This window comes from Punctularia strigosozonata, assembly GCF_000264995.1.
Source record: "Punctularia strigosozonata HHB-11173 SS5 unplaced genomic scaffold PUNSTscaffold_5, whole genome shotgun sequence".
Lineage (NCBI taxonomy): Eukaryota > Fungi > Basidiomycota > Agaricomycetes > Corticiales > Punctulariaceae > Punctularia > Punctularia strigosozonata.
This window is the reverse complement of record NW_006767437.1, coordinates 648,480-668,365: the sequence shown is the minus strand read 5'-3', so window position 1 is coordinate 668,365 and position 19,886 is coordinate 648,480. Positions and strand designations below refer to the sequence as shown.

Below are 19,886 nucleotides of genomic sequence, written 5' to 3'. Positions count from 1 at the left end.
GCTGACCGAGCTGGAGATGTACACGTATTGTCCGGGCCCTCTACCCGACCTTTACGCCCTCGCGCCGAACCTGAAGCGGTGTGGCGGTCGTGGTGCGAGGCCCCCAGAGAATGTATTATCGTATCAGCAGAGTAGTTATACATGTCCTAAACATCGAAGCAATTGATCTAATAATGTTAAAGCACCGGTCCATGCCCTTGACTCTAGACCGTTTCCGACATCTCCACCGGTAACTGGCTGTAGCCCTGCATCCTCTTCCTCCCACCCACGACGCCCCGCACGCTCTCCACCGCGCCGCCCACGGCACCCCTGACCGCGTCCCACATCGTCTCCGTCTGCACCTTCTCGCCAGGCATGAGGCTGCTCTCCGGCCTGCGCCACCACTTGAGCGTGAGCGAGCTGGTGACGACGCTCACGCTCGAGCTCGCCATCGCCGCGCCGGCCATCATCGGGTGGAGGTACAGCCCGAAGGGAAGGAAGAGGCCCATCGCGAGCGGGATGCCGAGCACGTTGTAGATGCACGCCCAGACGAGGTTCCGGCGGATGACGGCGAAGATGGAGCGCGCGAGGTGGAGCGCGGCGACGACGTCGAGCAGGTCCGAGCGCATGAGCACGATGTCGGCCGCCTCCATCGCGACGGACGTGCCGGACGAGAGCGCGATGCCGACGGACGCGGCGACGAGCGCGGGCGAGTCGTTGATACCGTCGCCGACCTGAAACCAACGTATGAGCTCTCACTGCACACATAAATAATAAAAAGATACGCACCATAGCGACGCCACCGCCCTGCTTCTGCATGAGCTCCGTCACGACGGACGCCTTGCCCTTCGGGCTCATGTTCGCCCATACGCCCTCGGGCGGGATCCCGACCTGCTTCGCGACCGCAAGCGCCGTCTCCCTTCCGTCGCCCGTCATCATGTTCACCTCGATGCCCATCGCCTGCAGCGCCGCGATCGCCCTCGCCGACGACCGCTTCGGCGCGTCCGACATCGACACCGCGAGCACCGGCACCGGCGGCGCGGACGCGCTCGCCGCGATCGACACGAAGATGACCGTGCGCGCGAGCTCGGTCTCCCGGCGCTCGAACTCGGCCAGCGCCGCGGGCAGGCGCCCGTCGTCCGCCGGCGCGACGAAGCGCGCGTTGCCGACGTACAGCGTCTGCGTCGACTTGGCCGACCCGGGCGCGACGAGCGTCGCCTTCACGCCGGCGCCCGTGACGCTCTCGAACGCCTGCACGGTAGGCTCGGCCGGCGCGAGGCCGGACCGGGCGAGCAGGTCCTTGCCGTACACCGCGACGGCCTTCGCGAGCGGGTGCTCGGAGCGCGCCTCGGTGACGGACACCATCGCGATCACCGCCGCGCGCGAGTGCGCGCCGTCCGCGCACGTCGCCGCGAGATCCTCCTCCCGCTGCGCGTCCGCGCCCGCCCACGCGAGCCCGACGACGGTGAGCTTGCCCTCGGTGACCGTGCCCGTCTTGTCCATCACGATCCGGGTGATGTGCCGGCTCGCCTCGAGCGCGCGGCCGCCCTTGATGAGGATGCCGTTCTGGGCGCCGACGCCGGTGCCGACCATGATCGCCGTCGGCGTGCTCAGCCCGAGCGCGCACGGGCAGGCGACGACGACGACGGAGATGCAGATCTGGAGGCAGGTCGCGAGCCGGCTCGCGCCGTGCCGGTGGAACATCGCGGGCAGGGATGCGTCGTCGACGAGCGCGGAGAGCGCGAGCCAGGCGAGGAAGGTGACGAGCGCGAGCGAGATCACGGTCGGAACGAAGTAGCCGGCGACTTTGTCCGCGAAGGCTTGGATCGGCGCCTTGGACGTCTGCGCCTCTTCGACGAGGCGCACGATCTGTGCGAGCGCCGTGTCCTTCCCTGCGCGCGAGACGACCATGTCGAACGTGCCGAGGCCGTTCACCGTCCCGCCGATGACGGCGTCGCCGACTTGCTTCAGCACCGGCACGGGCTCTCCCGTGACCGCGCTCTCGTCGACGCTCGAAGTGCCCTTGACGACGGTCCCGTCCGCGGGTATCTTGTCGCCCGGGACAAGCTTGACGTAGTCTCCGACCTGGACGAGCTCCGTCGCAATGCGCTTCTCCTGCGTGCACGCGGGCGCGTCGGTATAGATGGTCGCCATCGAGGGCGCGAGCGCCATGAGGTCCGTGAGCGCCGCACTCGTCTTGCCCTTGGCGCGGTTCTCGAGGAAGCGACCGAGGGAGACGAACATGATCAGCATCGTGCTCGTATCAAAGAACACCATCGGGTGGAAGTCCGGGTCCGAGTTGAAGACGGCGAAGAGCATCGCGAGGAGCGAGTAGAAATAGGCGGCGGAGGTGCCGAGCATGACCAGCACGTCCATTGTCGCCGTACCATGTTTGAGCGACTTGTACGCATTCCGATAGAATTTAGCACCGAGCCAGAACTGCGCGGGGGTTGTGAGGATCAACGTAACGACGTCGCCGAGGTAAAGGCCACGACAGAGCTTGACGTCGACGATGGGCCGCAAGAAGGGTATCTTGGGCATGATCATCCCGATGAAGAACACCGGTATCGCAAAGGCGAGGGCGTATCGGAAGCGGTCCCTCCATTCTTGGATCTCCTTCATCCGCGTCAACGACTGCAGCTGCGTCGAGTCCTCCTGATCCGACAGCATAGCATCGAATCCCAGCTCCTCCACCCGCTCCACCATCTCCCTAGGCCCGATCAGCCCCCGGTCGAATTCTATCTTACACGTCTCCGTTGCAAGCGACACAGCCACGCTGTTGATCCCAGGCATGGCGCCCAGCTCCTTCTCGACGGTAGAGGTACATGACGAGCAGGTCATGCCGTATATGCGGAGGGTAATCGCATCTGAGCGCGTCGGAGGAATCAAGGTCGCGTCGAAGCCGATGTCCGAGATTTCCTAGGATGGGATGAGGACGGAGTCGCTATTTATCGGGTATGGAACCGTGCTTACGCCGATGATTTTCTCCGGCGTCCACGAGGCGGGGTCATACTCTACGGTCCCTCGTTCTGCTAGCAAGGCGACCTTGATCGAGTATATGCCAGGTTGATTTCTGAGCATGCCCTCGATCGACTGCCTCGATGTCAGCATCCAGGCTAGACGAGCTGAGCGAGATAAAACGCACCTCCACGCATGCTCCGCACGTCATACCCTCTATTCGCAGTTCACACTTTTCCGCACCAGCGGATGCATCCTTGGCCATGAGGGGCTCGTCGCCGGAGGTGGGGAGCTCGACGGCGCGCGCGGAGAGCGGAGGGAAGGCAGCCGTGAGCGGGGTGGCGATCCTCTGGAGGATATTTGAGAAGGCAGCCATGGGGCGCGGTGACCGGATGTAATTTGCTATGTGGATTACAGAGCGCCTGCGCTGAGAGACGTGGCGATCAAGTAAGTAGGCTGGACAGGAACGAACGCAGGCTAGAATGGGAACGAGAGAAAGGCCCGACACCGGCCGGGGTGTGCGAGCAGCGGCTGATGTGAGCCCCCGGTCACGAGCCGCGCTATATTGCGTCCCCCCTCCCGTGGCTGTGTCCCTTCCCCTTCCGTACCCGTAGCGACTTCCGCGAAGAAATACGCGGTCACCCCGTTCTTTCTATCTTCTCGAACGCCCATGGACGACGAGCAGCGCTTGCGCGCAAACCACGTCCAATCAATCCAGCGCAGCCCGTTCGCGCGAAGGCCGGAGAGATCAAAAGCTTGCTCTGAATCGTTCTCAGGGTCGTTCCTGGCGCCTCCAGGCTACGGACGCCGGACGTCGCCCGGCCGGCGTGCTAAATACGCTGTCACGAAACTCATCAGCTTGCCAATGTACCATTCAAATGATCCGCATCGTCTCTCAAGGTGCAACACAAACCGTCTTAGAGATCGCCTTACTTCGAAACCGAGTTCTGGCAGCTGCGAATACAAATGCAGGTCACCCCGATTCCGGCATACACAGCGATAAATCACATCGCAATTTCACGTATTCGTCACAGCGAAATCGCTCATCGAGCGATCGCCCATGTCGACGACAGCGTGTCCTTTCTTCTTCATTCATCGCGCCGCATCCAGCACATCCCTCCCCGCCCGCCGGTACGGGTTTCTCCACCCACGACACGTTGTCGTACGGCACCTCCAACAGCGCCCCGGTCGCGGTGATCGTTCATCTCCTCCAGCGTCGTCGGTTGCCCGGAACGCCATCTCGCCCACGGCGCCGTTACCAGCGCTCGGACAGCCACGCGAGCCGGCGCGACGGGCGTGGCACGTCGAGCCAGCGTCGCCGGCCGCCTCGTCTCCACCCGGAGCTCCTCCAGCCTTCCGCCGTGTCGCGCGAGCACGCCCCAGTACAGGCGCATGAGACCGAGAGAAGACGGAAACACGCGCCCCGTGCGTGACGACGCGCGCTTGTCACCTCCAATAACGCGCACGGCGGGGTCCGACAAAGCGCGAACATAAAGGTGTTCAGTGGGGTGATATTACACCATTCTGGATCTCATGGTAAAGTACAACATTGTCACAAAACCTCTATGTAACTACTAGTACAGACTACACTAGATGCTACAGCCGCCGATGACGCGCGCCTAGTTGGCCGGGGTGAACGGGATGTTATCGAGCTTGGAGACGAACGCCGCCGCGGCCTGCACGGCGGGGTCGGTGGTGTCGCTGGTACCGCCAGCGACGCAGTCGCTGAAGCCGAGCGCCTTGGCGACGCTGCAGTTGGGGACCGGGGTGCCGTGGCCGCACCCGCCCGAGCCGTTGGTCTGCGCGACCGCGGGCCCGGCGCATTTGCCGGTGGAGAAGCCGCAGCAGCCCTGCTGGCAATCCGAGTCGGCCGAGCACGTCTCGAACACGGTGCTCTTGCTGGACTGGTCCGCTGCAGGCGCGGCCGCCGAGTTGGAGGAGGCGTTGGAGGAGGAGGCGTTGGAGGAGGAAGCGGGGGTGAAGGGGAGGCCGTCGAGCTGGGACACGAACGCGGCGGCGGCCTGCACGGCGGGATCCGCGAGGTTGCCATTGACGGCGCCGGCAACACACGCATCGAGGCCAAGCGCCGCAGCGACATTGCAGTTGGGGGCAGCGGTACCGTGGCCGCATCCACCAGAGCCGTTGCTCTGAGCGATCCCGGGCCCGGCGCACTTGCCGGTGGAGAACCCACAGCAACCCTGCTGGCAGTCCGAGTCGGCCGAACACGTCTCAAACACCGTCTTCTTGCTGGATTGATCTGCTGTAGGCGCGGCGGTGACGCCCGCGGTGGCGGTGGCGTTGGAGGAGGAGGAGGTGGAGGCGTTGGAGGAGGTGGTGTTGGCAGAGGTGGTGTTGGAGGCGGTGGCTGGGGTGAATGGGAGGCCATCGAGCTGGGAGACGAACGCCGCGGCGGTCTGCACAGCAGGATCCGCAAGGTCGCCGTTCACGGCGCCGGCGATGCAGTCCGAGAGGCCGAGCGCGGCGGCGACGTTGCAGTTGGGGGCAGCGGTGCCGTGGCCGCATCCGCCGGAGCCGTTGGTCTGAGCCACCGCGGGGCCGGCGCATTTGCCCGTGGAGAAACCGCAGCAACCCTGCTGGCAGTCTGAGTCGACGGAGCAAGGACCGGTGACGAATTGATTGCCCCGGCGCGCAAGGGCATAGCGCGAGGGAAGCTCATGGCGAGCCCGGACGCCAAGGGCGACTGTGATAAAGAGAAAGATCAGAATAAGCACACGGAGGATGTCCGCGATACACACCAAGGGGGAGGGCGACAAAAATGTAGGTGAGCTTCATGATTGGTGTTCGTATCTGAGAGGAGGGCGTGAAGTTTGAGAGGAGGGCGTGAAGAGTTGAAGGGCAATAAAAGCTGTGCAAAAGGGAACGTCGGTGAGGGGATGAGATCGACCAGTCGATTGAGCATAGAGCAGAGTGCAGTCGAGGTTATATATACCTCACGGTGTGTGGCCAGTCATAACAATGAGGAATGCTTGCGCATTGTTGAGGTTCGTAATGGCCACGCTTCCATACAGGTGAAAGAAGGCGGAACTGTGGCGCGCGGCATTGCCCGTCGTGCCGCAGCAACTTTGGTGGCCACTGCAAGTCGTCGGACCAATGTCCAGTGAACAGACCGGCCAGCGTCGAGTAACATTGGTTGGATGCGGGTACTCCCTTCATTCGCACTGTGCGTTGAGCAAATAATCAATAATCATTCCGTGTGTTTTTTTTTTCATTCCGGCATGAGTCGAACGACGTGAGATGCACATCTTTGCAGGGCTGGTAGGAAACCATTGCGGTGCATAGGACCACAGGACCACAGAGGGTTGGCCGAAGAACAAAAGGAACTCGGCGTTCTTTGTGCATCAGACCGCTGTGACGTAATATGGCGTGACGTGCCGCTGACGGCGCGCCACGTGTCACACGCGGGCAATTTCAGGTTACTATCGTGGGACCACTAATGCGATCTTTGGATTCAGTCCACTGCCATAGCTCAACGGCTCATTTTTAGGCTCTCAGAAAAAATCAGCAGAGCCACATGCATCTATATAATTTACATACCAAATCGCAAGGTGAATGCTCCTGTGTGGGAGGCTTTAGAAATTCATCATCGTCGTGCAATGGTCCTCAAACGTCAGGTCGCGTTGACTCTACAGCCTCGCTTCGGGGGATCGAGCTACCAACAGTCACGAAAATATTTCTGGACATTCTTTAACATCTTTTGAACTCATTTATTGAGCCCGATACACATTTTGCACCCTCTATACGGGCCCATATGTACATTCAGGCTGGAGACTGCTTCAACATGACGAGCAGAATTCGTGCGGAGCTTGAATATTGACGCGAGCAAGTAGGCTTGCCACCAAGTAAGGCGGTTCCTGGTCGTGCTGCTCAGTCTTTTGTTCCCACTGGGTTTTACTGGTTGGATTTTTAGTGCGCCGACATGGATCGACTACAGCGCAGGTAGGGGCCTGAAGAGGTCAGGACTCTGGGGTAGGACAGATAGTACGATACACCTGGAGTAGGGTATACAGTACGATACACAATCATGTAATTATGCACACTCTGGTCGAAGCGGTGTGTTGGCTCATAGAGCGGACGGGAACCGTGTAGACCAGGGTGTCCCGGCTTGCCACTAGTGCGAGGCCCTGGGGCCCGGTTGTTCCGGTATTGCGACCGCGCCGGTTAATACTACCTACCTACCTACCTACCTGCCTACCTGCAAACCGGGAGAAAGTTCCTGGACGCTACGATCTTACGATTATGGGCTGTTCGCCCACGGTATACCAAGTCATCGAGGAGCAGAACTGGGCGAACAACCGCACCCACTGGGAGCAATTGCTAAGATCGAAGACCATGATCGATGAACACCCCCGGAAAGATGGAGCAGGCAATTTCTATCCAGATCCTGACGCGTGGACTAAGACTATGAGAAAGTCCAAGCCGTACTTTAGTTTGACAAGGACACTGGATTCGCTTGGGCAGACGCCGAGGTGGACGAGGACTAGGCGATGGACGAGTCGGTCCCGGACGGAGTCTTAATCAGCTTCACCGAGGCGGAACAATCAATTGCAGAAGAGCGATCGACAACGATGGACGTAGATGCATGAAGTCATGGGCCATTCGACATTGCTATGAGAGATTTGTACGAATAACCGATGTTCTGTAAATGCATGACATGTACTTACATTGTCTCATCTTGCTGAATTGATTGTCTACTAGTATTGGGTTTCACGATCCTAGGTCTTCCTACGCCTTAGAGACGGTCTCGTCAGCGCCTGCACGGCCTAATCCTCCTTATAGGTGCATCGTGCAATTCGACATGGAACGACGGTTACCCTCACCAAGGAGAACGAGGTCGCCGACGTCAGAGTGGGTAACGCGGGTGGTTCCTCGCGCTGGACTGACGTGGGAGCCGCTCGCAGCGCCGAACTCTCCAATCCACTCAAAGTTCGTGGCGGAGTGTCGAGTCCGCACGGCACGAGCATAGTGCGAGACTGGATGGTTTCGAAATGTTCGCGGTGAGGGAGCTCCCGCTCCCAGGCTGATTCTGGAGGCTCATAAAAGGCAGGCGGCGGCAACCAGAATGCCGAAACATCGAAAGAGATGCATACATATTCACAACAGCCACATGCGTTTAGTCCAGAACGGTCGTGATTCTTCAGTGTCAGCCTTGGGATCAAGATGGCGCCGTGCCTGTAAGATAGTTCAATGAACAAGTAGGAAGCCACAGATCGGCACGAGATGTCCTTACCCTGGTTGCCACATCCAGTGGAAGGCCAGTTACCGGCGCTTTCTCCTGTCATGAAGAGCGTCCATGTCAAACACATATGCAATTAGAGATGCAATGGGTATTAACCGCTGAGGCAAGCTCCGTTCCACAATGAGCCGCCGTCCGATCCCGACCATTGCGAACACGAAACTTCTTGGAATGTTCCAGTGAGCGCACCGTGTCCTACGGATCCATCGTCATCAGCAACAATCCTCGGGGCCAGGGCTGGCGCAAGCAGGAAGAACTCACCGGACGGGAAGAACGCGTTTGCTCCTCCGGTGTCCTGGCAGATATCGAAGTGGAATGGCTGGCCGTGCTGGTTCACGCTGTTCGACGTCGTTTGTCCGCACCACTCCTGGTTTCCCTGCACGGGGCACATGTCCGTCACCTTCACGACAATTGAGTGGAACGGTCCCGTAAACTACGCGCGCAAGTCAGCCCCAAGAGTGTTCGTGTGCGATCCGAAGTCCAGACTCAACGGAAGGCGAGTAAGGGTCTGCAGACCCAGTCAACGCAAAACAGCGACCGCATGCATCACCGGCACCAGCACCGGGAGAGGACCCGAACGCCAGCTGGTTGATGGCGGCGGTGTATCCAGTTGCGCTCTTGCCGCATGCCTAAAGCGATACGATGATGGGTCCAAAAATTGACACAGCTCGGAAAACAAGTCGACTCACCGGAGAACCGCAACCAGAGTAGTAGGTGAAGGACGCGGATCCCGATGGATTCTGCACGTATCCGCCCGTGGCACGGGGCTCCTTCTGCACAGCAGTCGCGCACGCCGTGGAGGAGAGTGCGAGAGCAACAGCACCGGCAATGGGGATCTTCATGGCGAGCTAGATGATTCGAAGTCGGTGTACGTTCGGTGAGCATGTCCCTCCTGACTACGCAGCCTTATATAGCGGGAGCAGAAGTATCAGGGTAGTTTTTCCGTTGCTGCTATGCGTGCCTCGCCCGTGATGACGACGCGCATGCGACAAATGGCCCCGAGACGGGCTCGAGAGCTACAGATCCTCGGGAGTCGGAGCAAATTGGATGGGACGAGGGTGTATTTCCGGCAGCAGGGTATTCGCACCGCACGGATCAATGTTGGATACTCCTTCGTTACGCACCTGACTGCCGTACTGGCTCATAACCATTCGAGATCAATGCATTGAATACGGCAGCCACTTGACACTCGGGAGGCTAGAACGGGAGTTGGAGCATTCTATTCACCATCTCGGACGAATCCCCGTGTTAATTCGCGACAGAGGGCAAAGGCATGAGTTCGGATCTATAGCATGGAGACAAAAGTCTAGCATGAACCGTGAATCGAAGAGACAAGGGCATGAGAGAAATGTTGGGGCTGCGTACTGCTGCTGCCGGCGGCAATATAGCAACACCGAAGCGACAGTACCGCGCTGGCCGCGAGCTGTTTCCCACGAAGGGGTATGAATCTGCTGGCGTCAAGGAATAGAACTGCTCTACTTGTAGCAGTATGCAATGATACATTGACACGGTGCCCGCAAGACAGTGTAGCAAGACGATACATGCACCATCTCAGTTTATCGCATTCTCCCGCAAGAGCTCCTCAATGCTTTGTACGAAGATGTCGGTAATGGCCTCTACTTGCCCCTTGGTGATGTTGTAGGCTGGAGCGACTACATTTTTTGGGTGAGCGATATTGAATTATTCCACATGAAGCGTAAACATACTGATGCAATGACCGCCGAAATCGGCGCTGCCGTCAAAGCCCATGATCACAAGGCCCTGCGAAGTCCAGGCTGTCAATTCTTCGGTGCGTCGGATAAACATATGGTAACGTGCCTTCTCGAGTGCCCGAGCTTGCACGAGCAGAGGGAACTGCGCCGGCTTGAAGCTGAATATGGCCGCCTTCTGACCGGCAAAGTCAAATTCGACGCCCCAGAATGCGCCACCACCGCGAATGTCGTGCACGTATGGCGCAGCGGGAGCGTTGGTGCCCCTGAGGCGCTCTTGGAGCAACGAGGATAGGTATAAGCCCTGTAAGCGGCAGTTTTCGAGCAGGTTCTCCGACACGATGACTTTCTGCACCGCCAGCGATGCAGCGCATGCCAGGGGATGAGCCTGAGTGCAAGCGATGTTAGCATGTATGCTTGGTGCCTCAGATGTTACATGAGAAGATACCTGATACGTATGACCGTGCTTCCAAAGGCCAGCATTGTCTCTGATGCCGTCCGCAACCTTCTTCGACATGAGAACAGCACCAATAGACGCATAACTACAGGCTGTGTCATGGCAGGAGTTACGACGGTGAGTCGTCACACTCACCCTCCACCCAAACCTTTGGCTACAGCCTGGAGATCAGGTGCCTCGCCGTCACCGAAGCTCTCCCAAGCATGCAACGTTCCCATTCCTGGTGAATTGCAATCAACGTCTAGCAGATGGCGGAAGTCCTATGACGCACGTCCCATGCCGCTCATGACCTCATCCAAAATAAATAATGCACCATCTGGAACAAATAGTCATTATATTATCTATAACATTGATACAAGAAGATGTTTTCGCGTACATTTATGGCAGATTTCCTTGCAAGCCTTGAAATACCCTTTGGGAGCGGGTACACAGCCTGTGGTAGCACCCACGACCTAGATCGAATGCGATACGTTCAGCAGAAAACACACGGGTTATCAGCACAAGCCCTGACCGTCTCCGCAACGACTATAAGACCCGTCAGCGAGATACCGGAGCATCCAGATGCCACATACATCCGATCACAGTGTCGGGCCCGAGCTCTAAGAACTTATCCTCCAGTTCTTTCGCCAGCCTGTCGACATATTGCTGCTCGGATTCATCTGGTTTCTGAAAACGTGCGGAATAGGCCGGAGACACATGGTGAAAGTGGTCGTGATCGAGAATGGCGTCGTAAGGGATCTTCCGCGTGGGATGAGAGGCAAGAGACAGAGTAGCCACTGTATTGCCATGGAAAGACCTACGCAGCCGTTAGTGAAGCGAGCGCTTTCGAATCGAGCGCATATACGCACAGGTCTCGCGCGATGAAGTTCCTTCGTTGCGTCTGCCCGGTCTCAAAGTAGTACTGAGGGTTCGGTGAGCGATTCGTTTCGCAACAGGACATGATAACTCATATACGCACTTGCCTCGCGGTCTTGATGACACCTTCCATAGCCTCCGAACCTGGACATGGTTATACTCTCCTCATGAGTAGACGGAGGATTGCAATCACCTCCGGAGACAAATCCACAGAGAGCAAACGCGCCATTGCCGGACTCTACCAAGATTTTGGCTAATTCTTCAGCTGGAGGGTTGGACAACTGCATATTATACACGTCTAGGGTTGTCGATTCAATCGTTCGTCACGATGCCTTCCTTCTAGAATCGAAGAACGTACAGGACATCTTGTCAACCTGCTCTTTGATTGCCTGCTGCACGGCAGGGTGCGAGTTTCCAATGCATGCCACAGCAGCTCCGCCGCAACCGTCGATTACCCGACGACCATCCTCCAGGTGGATGTAGATTCCATCGGCGCTAGTTGCCACCGGCGGACGCCACGGAGTCCTGAGTGTCTCGAATAAGCCGCGCACTGGTAATCATATCAATGGACGAACCTATGGAGGATGTACGTCGGTTTCGCTTCGGCTTGGGTCGGAGGCTTGACGCCAGCTGACGCGACGACGGACTCAGACTCAGGGACAGTCAAAGCGGGAGTCATGGTGGTATTGAGAGCGAGACCAGCGCGAATTGAGATGGACTTATAGACCGTCGGATGGCCGATAACGCTCCATCGACCTTCCTTCCCAGCGTCACTTCAGCAGGTCGGCCGAGACGAGAGAAGCCGTCCGACATATGTATTTGCCAGTAGCATTATCACAGATAAACGAAGATGAAGATCTCATTTCACGCATAACGTGTATAACACGACCAGGAAACGAGGCTAGGAAAGTCCAGAATAACCTACGCGAGTCAGGTGAAGTATGAAGCCAAGAGGCGCGTTCGCTGACCAAGTCAGCATCGAACGCTTCTTCTCCAACTTCCACCATGTCCAAGCATCATCCCGGTGCGTATGCACTTTTGCTACACGAAACAGCTTTCTGAACCATATTTTTGCAGATCTCATCATGTGCAGGCGCCAGCCTGGGATAGGTGAGCCGATACTGCCTGAAACCACGAGTCCAGCCATCTGACAGGACCTCCAGCCATCGGACGTCTTTGTGAGAAATGTGACGGTAAATGGTGAGCACAGAATTTACCAGTATGTCGTGCTAGCAAGCTAACCCTTTACCCGTTTACGTAGCCCGGTGTGTGATTCATACGTGCGGCCAGAAACCCTCGTGCGCATATGTGACGAGTGCAACTTCGGGACCTACGGAGGGCGGTGCATTATCTGCGGCTCTCCTGGTGCGTTCATGATTGACTTGCACTACTAGCATCTTGTCTGACGCTTCTCCAAGGAATCTCTGATGCGTATTACTGCGCTGAATGCACCAGGCTCGAGAAGGACCGAGATGGATGTCCCAAGATTGTGAATTTGGGTGCCAGTCGGACAGATCTGTTCTACGAACGTCGTCGTTTAGGTGAGTTGACCTACGCTGTGCTGTCCCATGTCGTTCCTAACCAGGTTGCAGGGTTCAAGAAGGGCTAGTCGTCGACCCTATACTTCTCGCCCTCCATTTGCTGTACTATAGACGACATCAATCAAAATGCTCCGTGCGCATGAGCGCGAGTACATTGCAAACATCAATGACGGATAACAGCAACAACTACGAGCATAGATAGGAAGATGGATATACATTAAGCATGATACAACGGATAAGGGATCAAAGGGGGGCTGCCGTTCGGGTTGTCTAAGTCGACGAATTGCCTTGCTTTACATCAGGACTGCAGCATACTCAAAGATTGAGAGTCGATGCTCACCGTAGCTGCTGCATATCAACAGGAGCTTTGAAGACTATGAACACGTGCGTATCATCGTGCGTGTCCAAAGCTTCGCATGCGTCGCACAGATCCTTCGCACAGTATGCGCAGCGGAACCATTCCCCTTGAATGTGGGTCATGCATCGATCACAGAGCGCCGCATTATGTACTATCGAACGCAGGTAGACTACGGAGGTAGGAATATATCAGTGTCGTCCTGTGCGATCGCATCCAAAGGGCAACGCACGTTTGGGATTACTGTGATTGATGACCCCATTCGCGGGACCGACAGGATTCTTGTATCTGATGTTTGGTGAGCAAACTGGTAACACCGGAGCGAAAGGCAGTACGTACAACCTAGGCAGCAACGGTCGAGCTAGCTCCAGAGGACGATCTATTGGTCGCGGAATCTTGACGAAGACATGCATGGGATCATGGTGCGCGTACGAACGCAGCTCACAGGTTGAGCACTAATCGTCGCGTCAATAACCGCACGGATGGACATACCCACGCCTGCGGCAACTTACGAGATTGAATGCCTTCGGTAAAGACGGACAGCTCGCACATTGATATCGCGTGCCATGAATGGTCTGAAGAAGCATTCAGCACCCCCATTGCGGTCACGGCCTTTGAAATCAGGTTACGTACCTGATTGCACCCGTCGCACAGAATCGCGGGATGATGAGAAGACGTGTCTGAACGCGTTCCCGAACCCGATCCAACTACCGTCCGTGCATATCCAGACTCAAGCGAATTTGCTCTCGATCTTGGTCGTTGGCCTCCCATTGCTGCTGCGTCTCGACCCGTCCAGAGATCAACGGCCCTTCTGCTGACGCTCTCCACCTGCGAGGTCTCGAGCGGATAGGGGATCTGATAATATCGGGTAAGAATCAGATGAAAATAGACGAATAGGGCTGCGGCGTACCTTGATCATGATATGTGAAGAGTTGTGCCCCCCATCCGACGAATCAAGGTTCCCGGCGACGCCAGCCGACTCGCAATTCGAACAAATGTCGATGTCAGGGCATACTGCGCAATGAAATCTTGCTCCCACGATGTCCAGCATGCAACTGAAGTACTCATCAGACACTTCCATAGTGGAAGAGCGTTAAGGGGTTACTTACTGCATGCATTTGACGCCTGGATGTACCAATGCTAGATAGAGTGCTCTTAGCGTGCGCATACGGTGCGAGAAACTGTGGGCCTACATTGTTCACTACTGTGATCGACTGCAAGAGGGGGATGCATATCCGGTTCACTGCGCGACCGCGCAGGCTTGTCGGTCACGACCAAGAAGGCGTGAGAAGGGTGGATCTCGTGGACTTGGCTGAAGTTCACGGCCCGTCAGCCTCGGGCGCTTGAGAACGCGCGCAGCAGCGAAACGTACCTATAACAGGCCCGACACAGGTTGAACTTCTGGCAGGAGGCGCACTTGTATCGCTTGTTAAGGATGACACTATTGCACGTAGAGCATTTGCACGTCCGGCCGTCGTCGTGCTCAACGGGTTCCCAGCCTTTCGAGCCCCAGACTTTCTCGAGGTAGCCATGCCGCAGTTGGCCCTTCTGCTTCGGCGCCGAGCGCGTCCATTGAGACATCGCTCGTAAAGCCTCTTCTGGGGACGAGGGGGACGAGCTACCATGAGGCGATGTGCCCGGAGCTACGGTGGTCTCAAGCGCGTGCGTGACACCTGCAGTTTCGATGCACAGCGAGCAGAGTTCATAGCCATTCCGAGCGGTGGTCGGTACTGCGAGCGTCGAAGTGCTTCCTGAGGAACTACCCGAGTGTGGCAGTAACGGTGAATGCGGCGGATGGGGTAAGGAGGGCAATGGCTTGCGCGCGAGGTCTTCGTAGCTTGTTGCTACGTGCAGGGGACGCTGAGAAGTCGCGTCTCCAAGATAGGTACGGGAGGATGATGGTGATGACGAGGGAGACATGTATGTACGGTGCCCGGATGGCGGATAGGACAGCACATCCTGAGAAATGGGGTCCGCAAAAGGGTTATCGAGCTTGTCCTTGCCTTTGCCAACGTGGGAGTGGGATGCTCGCGGTTCCTTCTCTCCGCAGGTAGCGCAGATGTAGCGTATGGCTTCGAGGAGCATGCCGCATTCTGAACAATCTGTTAGCTGAGACTCTGGTGGCGACGGTACCGGTCCGCGGAGAAATTCTAGGACTTCCGGAGGTGTATCGGGGTGGATTTGACCATAGCCCTTGAATGCTATCGGCTCGGAATTGGATGAGTTGACGACAGGACGGCTTGTCACAGGGTCGAAGGAGATGCTAGACGCATCATCTTGGTCTTGATAGTGGCCGTTGACCTGTGAGGGGGCAGACGACGAGGCAGAGGTATAGGAATAGTAGTATCGACCGCGGGGATCTTGCTCTAACGCCAAATCGCCGCTGACGTTGTCGACCCCAGTGTCTTCGGATAGAGATATGGATGCGTCGTCAGATATGGATGGTGCTGGAAGGCCAATGGGATTTAGGATGCGTGAAGTTTGCTCCCGTAACCAGGCCAGCCCACGGTCGTCCCGCGATAGTCGCCGATCATAGTAGCTCCTTTCGCTCTCCTCTTCTTCCGCCAGCCTCAGTCGCTCGAACACCGCAGACGGATCCGCTGAATATCGCAGAGCGACATCAGACCCCGCGTAACCTTCGTTGACCCCATTCGTGTGCCTGGCTGACGTCGGTTGTCGAGCAGACTCCTCGTCCCAGTTAGACGACAGGGCCTTCGTGGGTTTCGCATGCGATTGTGCCAGGGCGGCTGCATCTCTAGAGCTGACCGTCACGGCATCGTCTTCCGGCTCCCCCGGTATACTTCCGTTGAGCGAGAAGGATAGCTCACTTCCATTCTGCCGCCTTTCCCTATACTCCTCCAAGCTAACCAACGAGCCCGTGTCCGACAAGCTCGGACCATCGTAGTCGACGGTGATTTGTATTCGGAGCGTGATCTTCCTGCTTCCAAAGCTTCTGCCAGATAGAATAGATGCAGCAGACGAGAGGGGTGCGTCGTCATTGCCGGCCTGGAAGTACTGAATGGCTTCCGTGAGATCGGTCTCCGTGGTGATATCGGTAATCTCCCCGTCATCGTCCTTGTAGGCGATGGCATAGGTGGACGCATGGAGAGAAAAGCATTGCTCGACCTGAACGATAGGCTAGTTGTAGCATGTGTGAAAGGATGATGGAGAGTTTGCGCACCTTGGACCTCAGGAGATGGTAGGAGCAGTTCCGCGCAGAAGAGAAGCTGATCCGCTTGTTCCACTTGTCGAAAGTGCACTTGACGACTAGCGGCCGATCGGGACGAGCGAGTATTGACTCGTGGTCCTTGCTAGATCCATAGGTCGCGGATGGCATGACCGCGCAGCCTGCGCCGGAGGAGGGTCATGAACAGGCCTGCTGCGCACTGGACTGGAGAGAGCGCGCACGATGAGGGGTGTGAACGTGACTAATTTTATAGCCTGAATGTGAACCGCCATGTCCACCTCCGGTCGATATTCCTCTGGCCCCCGTCCAACTCGAAAAGGCGTTGAATGCGTCGAAGATCCAGGGATTACTTTGCGTGGACTGGCCGTAGGACGAAATCGCCACCGTCTGTTGCAGGCTCGGCGCAAGTCGAACCGGAGCCACGGCGTGCTCTACCTGGTCCTCTGTCCGAACGCTGAGCACGCCGGTGCCCTCCTCCTCCAGCACCACGTCCTCCGCTATCCGAGGCAACGAAAGAGCACTGAAGAACATGCTTTGTGCCGCGAGTGCTGCGCGCAGGACTTATGGCTCGCCGCCTCTGACTGTGGCGACTGCGGACCGTCTCATGGTTTATCGACTGCGCAGCGGACTTGCGCCCTCGTAATACTAAGAGGCTCCCGATGGGGATGCGATCATGTCTCATCTCTGTCATACGTGACTTCTTCTCCGTACGCTTCGCTTGGTTGAAAAACTACCATGACGGCACGGACCTACGCTGCGTGCTAATGCTGAACCTCACTGCCATTGGCGCCCACGATTCGTTACCGCTATGAATCGGCGTCATCATATAAAGCTATGTCTGGTTCGTGCTTGCTTGACCGGTGCTGAAAACCGGCATCCGGTTTATATTTCGCTCGAACGCACACAAACATTCTCATGTCCCGTGGTCTCCCCTTATAACTACACGAGCGAAGTTATACATGACACCCCTCTGCGAGATTTGTCGTGCACGAGGCCAGTCACGATGTTCCTGAGATTCATCCGATCCGCCAGCCGAGTCTGCGCGCGCAGTATTGCAGTATTGCGAACATCTGCCGAAGTGATTAGGGGAGGACTCTACCTTCTTTTCGCTCCTCATCGACCTGGACTAGGTAACTCGATTCAATGGCATCATGTTGCGGCGAGATCATCGGTAGCTCGATGGACAAAACACCAGTGCGAGATGGCTATATACTTATAGTCGACAAAGTGTTCCACTGCGATGCACCTTCTGTTGCAATTACGACACAATTGTATCATGCTGAGACCTCGAGTCAGAGTTTTGCACTCCTAGCAGCCAGCTTGCTCTTCAGTTTGTCCTACACCAGCACTATCAGTCACTGCATGAATGAGTTCCTTGAAAACACCCACGGTAACAGCATCCATATACACGTTCGTGACAACCCAGTGTTCGCGCTTCATGTTCTTACCGTGGATGGCCAGCGCGAGATCCTTGGTCATGATTCCATCTTGATCAATCACCTCTATACAGGCAGCCTCCAAATCGTGACAGAAATCCCTAAGGGCATCGTTCCCGTCAAGCTTCGCCCGGTGAAGCAGGCCTCGCGTCCAGGCGAAGATGGATGCTACAGGGTTGGTCGAAGTTTCGTTTCCTTTCTGATACTCACGATAATGACGCGTGACAGTCCCTTGGAACACCGATATAAGCCCAAAATTCTGCTTTGGCAAGCAGAGAATAACAGCGCTCACCGTGAGCAGCTTCACTCTCGATGACGTTACCATCAGGGGTGATGAGTTCGCTCGTCATCATACCGAGACTGCCGAAGCCTTGGGCTAGAATATCGGACTGCACATCGCCATCGTAATTCTTGCAGGCCCACACGAAGCTGGTGAAGAATGTGAGAGCGTGTTTCAAGCCCAAAGGAGGGGAAACTGACCCTCCTGAGCTCTTGATGGCCTGGGCCACCATATCATCGATGAGACGATGTTCATAATAAAGGCCCTTCTGCTCGAACTGGGTCTTGTACTCAGATTCGTAGATGTCCTGGAAGATGTCCTTGAATCGACCATCATATTTCTTCAGGATGGTGTTCTTGGTGGACATGAACTACGATACATCCCTTCGTCAGTCCATACGTGCATGCAATAGCGGAGGGGACACACGAGTGGCATGCCTTTGGCAAGAGCCATCTTGAAGCTCGAGTGCGCAAAACCGGTGATCGAGTCATCTGTGTTGTACATGCTCATAGCCACCCCTTTGCCCTTGAAATCGTACACATCGAGGGTAGTGGGTGCGGACCCGTCTTGTGGTGTGAACACGAGCTGGAGCTTGCCAGGACCGGGCGCGATGAAGTCAGTTGACCGATACTGTAAGCGTGAGCGCGCTGCGTCAGATACCATATCCATCCATCGGTGATGACTGATCTGCAAACCTGGTCCCCGAATGCATGGCGCCCTATAACGATTGGCTTCACCCAGCCAGGAATGGGTTTTGGTATGCGCTCCAATATGATGGGCTCGCGGAAAACGGTTCCTCCAAGGATGTTTCGGATCTTTTTGTTCCAGGTAAACAGGGTTGCAGCATGCAAGCATATAGACTATCACATACGGTGCCGTTCGGGCTTTTCCACATGTGCTTAAGATTGAACTCCTTCACGCGCGCTTCGTCGGGTGTGATGGTAGCGCATTTAATCCCCACGCTGTACTTGAGGATAGCCTCGGCCGCCTCTACAGTAACCTGATCATCTGTCTGCGAATTGACATGGTTATTCCGTTGTGTAAGCATTTCACCGGATTGCGACGCACCTGATCACGGTATTCTAGACCAAGGTCGTAATACTTGATGTCTAACTTGAGGAAAGGGAGGATGAGCTGTATGAAGGCTATTGAGCATGAAATCAATGGGAGGTGCTGCCCTAACGAGGCCCACCTCTTCTCGGATCTTCTTCCAGATGATCCTCGTCATCTCATCGCCGTCCAGCTCCACCACCGGGTTAGCAACGACGATCTTGTTATCTGCGAGATTCATTATAAGCTGGGCACTGTTTATGAGAGGTCAAGTCGGGGCGATAGAAGTCTCCGCTGGGTATATATGTGGGATAATATGCGTGAATGCGTGGAGAGGGAGGCGGGTGTGATAGTGGAGTGCATGATTGCTGATTGAAGGTGGTGGAAACTCACCCGACCTTGTAGCCATGCTCGTGGCAAATCCTCTCGCCGGACGCCAGACATGTGAACGCAACGCGGATGCCCGCTGAAGCGGAAGGCGAGTAGCAATAGTACGGAGCATCCGTGTTCTCCCAAGCAAGGTATGACTGTCGAAGAACCAGTGCGGTGAATGTCGACCAAGCGCTGGGTAGTAGCGTATATGAGTCCCAACGAACGAAGCCAGCCGCCGGACCGCGTCAATCCCGTATATCGCGAGGTCGAGTGAAGAAAAGCAGGAATGCGGTATGCCGATGCCAGCTACCGGCCCGGCGCGACCGCCCTGGTTTCGGGATTTATATCCGACTAAAACCGATCTTATCAGTTCTGAGCTTGAGCGTTACCTTCAAGTATGTGTAGCAAAGGTAACTTATGACAAATCGTAAAAGAAGAACCAAAGCTATGTAC

General features: G+C 56.5%; 9 protein-coding genes across 9 annotated transcripts; 2 read left to right on the top strand and 7 right to left on the bottom strand.

The window, feature by feature from the left end:
* Positions 1–31: 31 nt before the first annotated feature.
* PUNSTDRAFT_86045 (copper P-type ATPase CtaA) lies at positions 32–3,412 on the bottom strand. Its single transcript, XM_007382811.1, has 4 exons — positions 3,125–3,412; positions 2,953–3,072; positions 769–2,898; positions 32–713 (listed from the first exon to the last, which is right to left on the bottom strand). The coding sequence occupies exons 1-4, from the start codon at positions 3,311–3,313 to the stop codon at positions 204–206; spliced, it is 2,949 nt and encodes a 982-aa protein (XP_007382873.1). The 5' UTR covers positions 3,314–3,412; the 3' UTR covers positions 32–203.
* Positions 3,413–3,589: 177 nt separating this feature from the next.
* On the top strand, positions 3,590–4,036 carry PUNSTDRAFT_51836 (uncharacterized protein). The gene has a single exon (XM_007382810.1). The coding sequence runs from the start codon at positions 3,608–3,610 to the stop codon at positions 3,938–3,940; it is 333 nt and encodes a 110-aa protein (XP_007382872.1). The 5' UTR covers positions 3,590–3,607; the 3' UTR covers positions 3,941–4,036.
* Positions 4,037–4,556: 520 nt separating this feature from the next.
* PUNSTDRAFT_51835 (uncharacterized protein) lies at positions 4,557–4,736 on the bottom strand (the record flags this gene model as incomplete). The annotated part of the gene is made up of 1 exon (XM_007382809.1): positions 4,557–4,736. A coding segment is annotated over one exon (180 nt), but the record flags the coding sequence as incomplete, so codon positions are not given.
* A 282-nt stretch (positions 4,737–5,018) lies between these two features.
* Positions 5,019–5,582, bottom strand: PUNSTDRAFT_18794 (uncharacterized protein; the record flags this gene model as incomplete). Its single annotated transcript, XM_007382808.1, has 2 exons — positions 5,019–5,351; positions 5,427–5,582. Coding segments are annotated over 2 exons (489 nt in total), but the record flags the coding sequence as incomplete, so codon positions are not given.
* A 1,906-nt stretch (positions 5,583–7,488) lies between these two features.
* On the bottom strand, positions 7,489–9,063 carry PUNSTDRAFT_120039 (endoglucanase V-like protein). The gene is made up of 7 exons (XM_007382807.1): positions 8,881–9,063; positions 8,683–8,820; positions 8,453–8,624; positions 8,291–8,386; positions 8,186–8,230; positions 7,620–8,127; positions 7,489–7,563 (listed from the first exon to the last, which is right to left on the bottom strand). Exons 1-6 carry the CDS (start codon positions 9,031–9,033, stop codon positions 8,111–8,113), a joined length of 621 nt encoding a protein of 206 aa, XP_007382869.1. The 5' UTR covers positions 9,034–9,063; the 3' UTR covers positions 7,489–7,563; positions 7,620–8,110.
* Positions 9,064–9,642: 579 nt separating this feature from the next.
* On the bottom strand, positions 9,643–11,891 carry PUNSTDRAFT_120038 (PLP-dependent transferase; the record flags this gene model as incomplete). Its single annotated transcript, XM_007382806.1, has 14 exons — positions 9,643–9,843; positions 9,898–9,952; positions 10,010–10,288; positions 10,349–10,442; positions 10,493–10,577; positions 10,629–10,673; positions 10,734–10,809; positions 10,869–10,882; positions 10,930–11,153; positions 11,206–11,258; positions 11,316–11,356; positions 11,406–11,510; positions 11,571–11,737; positions 11,788–11,891. The coding sequence occupies 14 exons, from the start codon at positions 11,889–11,891 to the stop codon at positions 9,743–9,745; spliced, it is 1,443 nt and encodes a 480-aa protein (XP_007382868.1). The 3' UTR covers positions 9,643–9,742.
* A 326-nt stretch (positions 11,892–12,217) lies between these two features.
* On the top strand, positions 12,218–12,821 carry PUNSTDRAFT_113040 (PHF5-like protein; the record flags this gene model as incomplete). The annotated part of the gene is made up of 6 exons (XM_007382805.1): positions 12,218–12,236; positions 12,290–12,322; positions 12,376–12,412; positions 12,474–12,577; positions 12,631–12,753; positions 12,805–12,821. 6 exons carry the CDS (start codon positions 12,218–12,220, stop codon positions 12,819–12,821), a joined length of 333 nt encoding a protein of 110 aa, XP_007382867.1.
* A 107-nt stretch (positions 12,822–12,928) lies between these two features.
* On the bottom strand, positions 12,929–16,659 carry PUNSTDRAFT_86034 (uncharacterized protein). Its single transcript, XM_007382804.1, has 12 exons — positions 16,517–16,659; positions 16,290–16,456; positions 14,481–16,234; positions 14,302–14,420; positions 14,218–14,248; positions 14,019–14,163; positions 13,742–13,963; positions 13,621–13,683; positions 13,448–13,563; positions 13,341–13,396; positions 13,094–13,280; positions 12,929–13,040 (listed from the first exon to the last, which is right to left on the bottom strand). Exons 2-12 carry the CDS (start codon positions 16,443–16,445, stop codon positions 12,971–12,973), a joined length of 2,919 nt encoding a protein of 972 aa, XP_007382866.1. The 5' UTR covers positions 16,446–16,456; positions 16,517–16,659; the 3' UTR covers positions 12,929–12,970.
* Positions 16,660–17,452: 793 nt separating this feature from the next.
* On the bottom strand, positions 17,453–19,687 carry PUNSTDRAFT_51831 (isocitrate dehydrogenase). The gene is made up of 10 exons (XM_007382803.1): positions 19,455–19,687; positions 19,204–19,289; positions 19,080–19,145; positions 18,883–19,023; positions 18,707–18,826; positions 18,438–18,641; positions 18,212–18,381; positions 18,024–18,160; positions 17,685–17,962; positions 17,453–17,632 (listed from the first exon to the last, which is right to left on the bottom strand). Exons 1-10 carry the CDS (start codon positions 19,468–19,470, stop codon positions 17,588–17,590), a joined length of 1,263 nt encoding a protein of 420 aa, XP_007382865.1. The 5' UTR covers positions 19,471–19,687; the 3' UTR covers positions 17,453–17,587.
* Positions 19,688–19,886: the final 199 nt, after the last annotated feature.

What these genes read in the sequence shown, in the direction of transcription:
- PUNSTDRAFT_86045 (XM_007382811.1), bottom strand. Translation starts at nt 3,313, where the DNA reads ATGGCTGCCTTCTCAAATATCCTCCAGAGGATCGCCACCCCGCTCACG. An exon ending in CGCCGGAGAAAATCATCGGC is followed by an intron (nt 2,899 to 2,952) that starts GTAAGCACGGTT and finishes ATCCCATCCTAG; the next exon opens with GAAATCTCGGACATCGGCTT. An exon ending in AGGGCGGTGGCGTCGCTATG is followed by an intron (nt 714 to 768) that starts GTGCGTATCTTT and finishes CGTTGGTTTCAG; the next exon opens with GTCGGCGACGGTATCAACGA.
- PUNSTDRAFT_51836 (XM_007382810.1), top strand. Translation starts at nt 3,608, where the DNA reads ATGGACGACGAGCAGCGCTTGCGCGCAAACCACGTCCAATCAATCCAG.
- PUNSTDRAFT_120039 (XM_007382807.1), bottom strand. Translation starts at nt 9,033, where the DNA reads ATGAAGATCCCCATTGCCGGTGCTGTTGCTCTCGCACTCTCCTCCACG. An exon ending in ACTCTGGTTGCGGTTCTCCG is followed by an intron (nt 8,821 to 8,880) that starts GTGAGTCGACTT and finishes GTATCGCTTTAG; the next exon opens with GCATGCGGCAAGAGCGCAAC. An exon ending in AAACGCGTTCTTCCCGTCCG is followed by an intron (nt 8,387 to 8,452) that starts GTGAGTTCTTCC and finishes ATGGATCCGTAG; the next exon opens with GACACGGTGCGCTCACTGGA.
- PUNSTDRAFT_86034 (XM_007382804.1), bottom strand. Translation starts at nt 16,445, where the DNA reads ATGCCATCCGCGACCTATGGATCTAGCAAGGACCACGAGTCAATACTC. An exon ending in CTGTGTCGGGCCTGTTATAG is followed by an intron (nt 14,421 to 14,480) that starts GTACGTTTCGCT and finishes CGTGAACTTCAG; the next exon opens with CCAAGTCCACGAGATCCACC. An exon ending in CGACCGTTGCTGCCTAGGTT is followed by an intron (nt 13,397 to 13,447) that starts GTACGTACTGCC and finishes ACCAAACATCAG; the next exon opens with ATACAAGAATCCTGTCGGTC.
- PUNSTDRAFT_51831 (XM_007382803.1), bottom strand. An exon ending in GGAAAAGCCCGAACGGCACC is followed by an intron (nt 18,827 to 18,882) that starts GTATGTGATAGT and finishes TGGAACAAAAAG; the next exon opens with ATCCGAAACATCCTTGGAGG. An exon ending in TTGCCAAAGGCATGCCACTC is followed by an intron (nt 18,382 to 18,437) that starts GTGTGTCCCCTC and finishes GATGTATCGTAG; the next exon opens with TTCATGTCCACCAAGAACAC.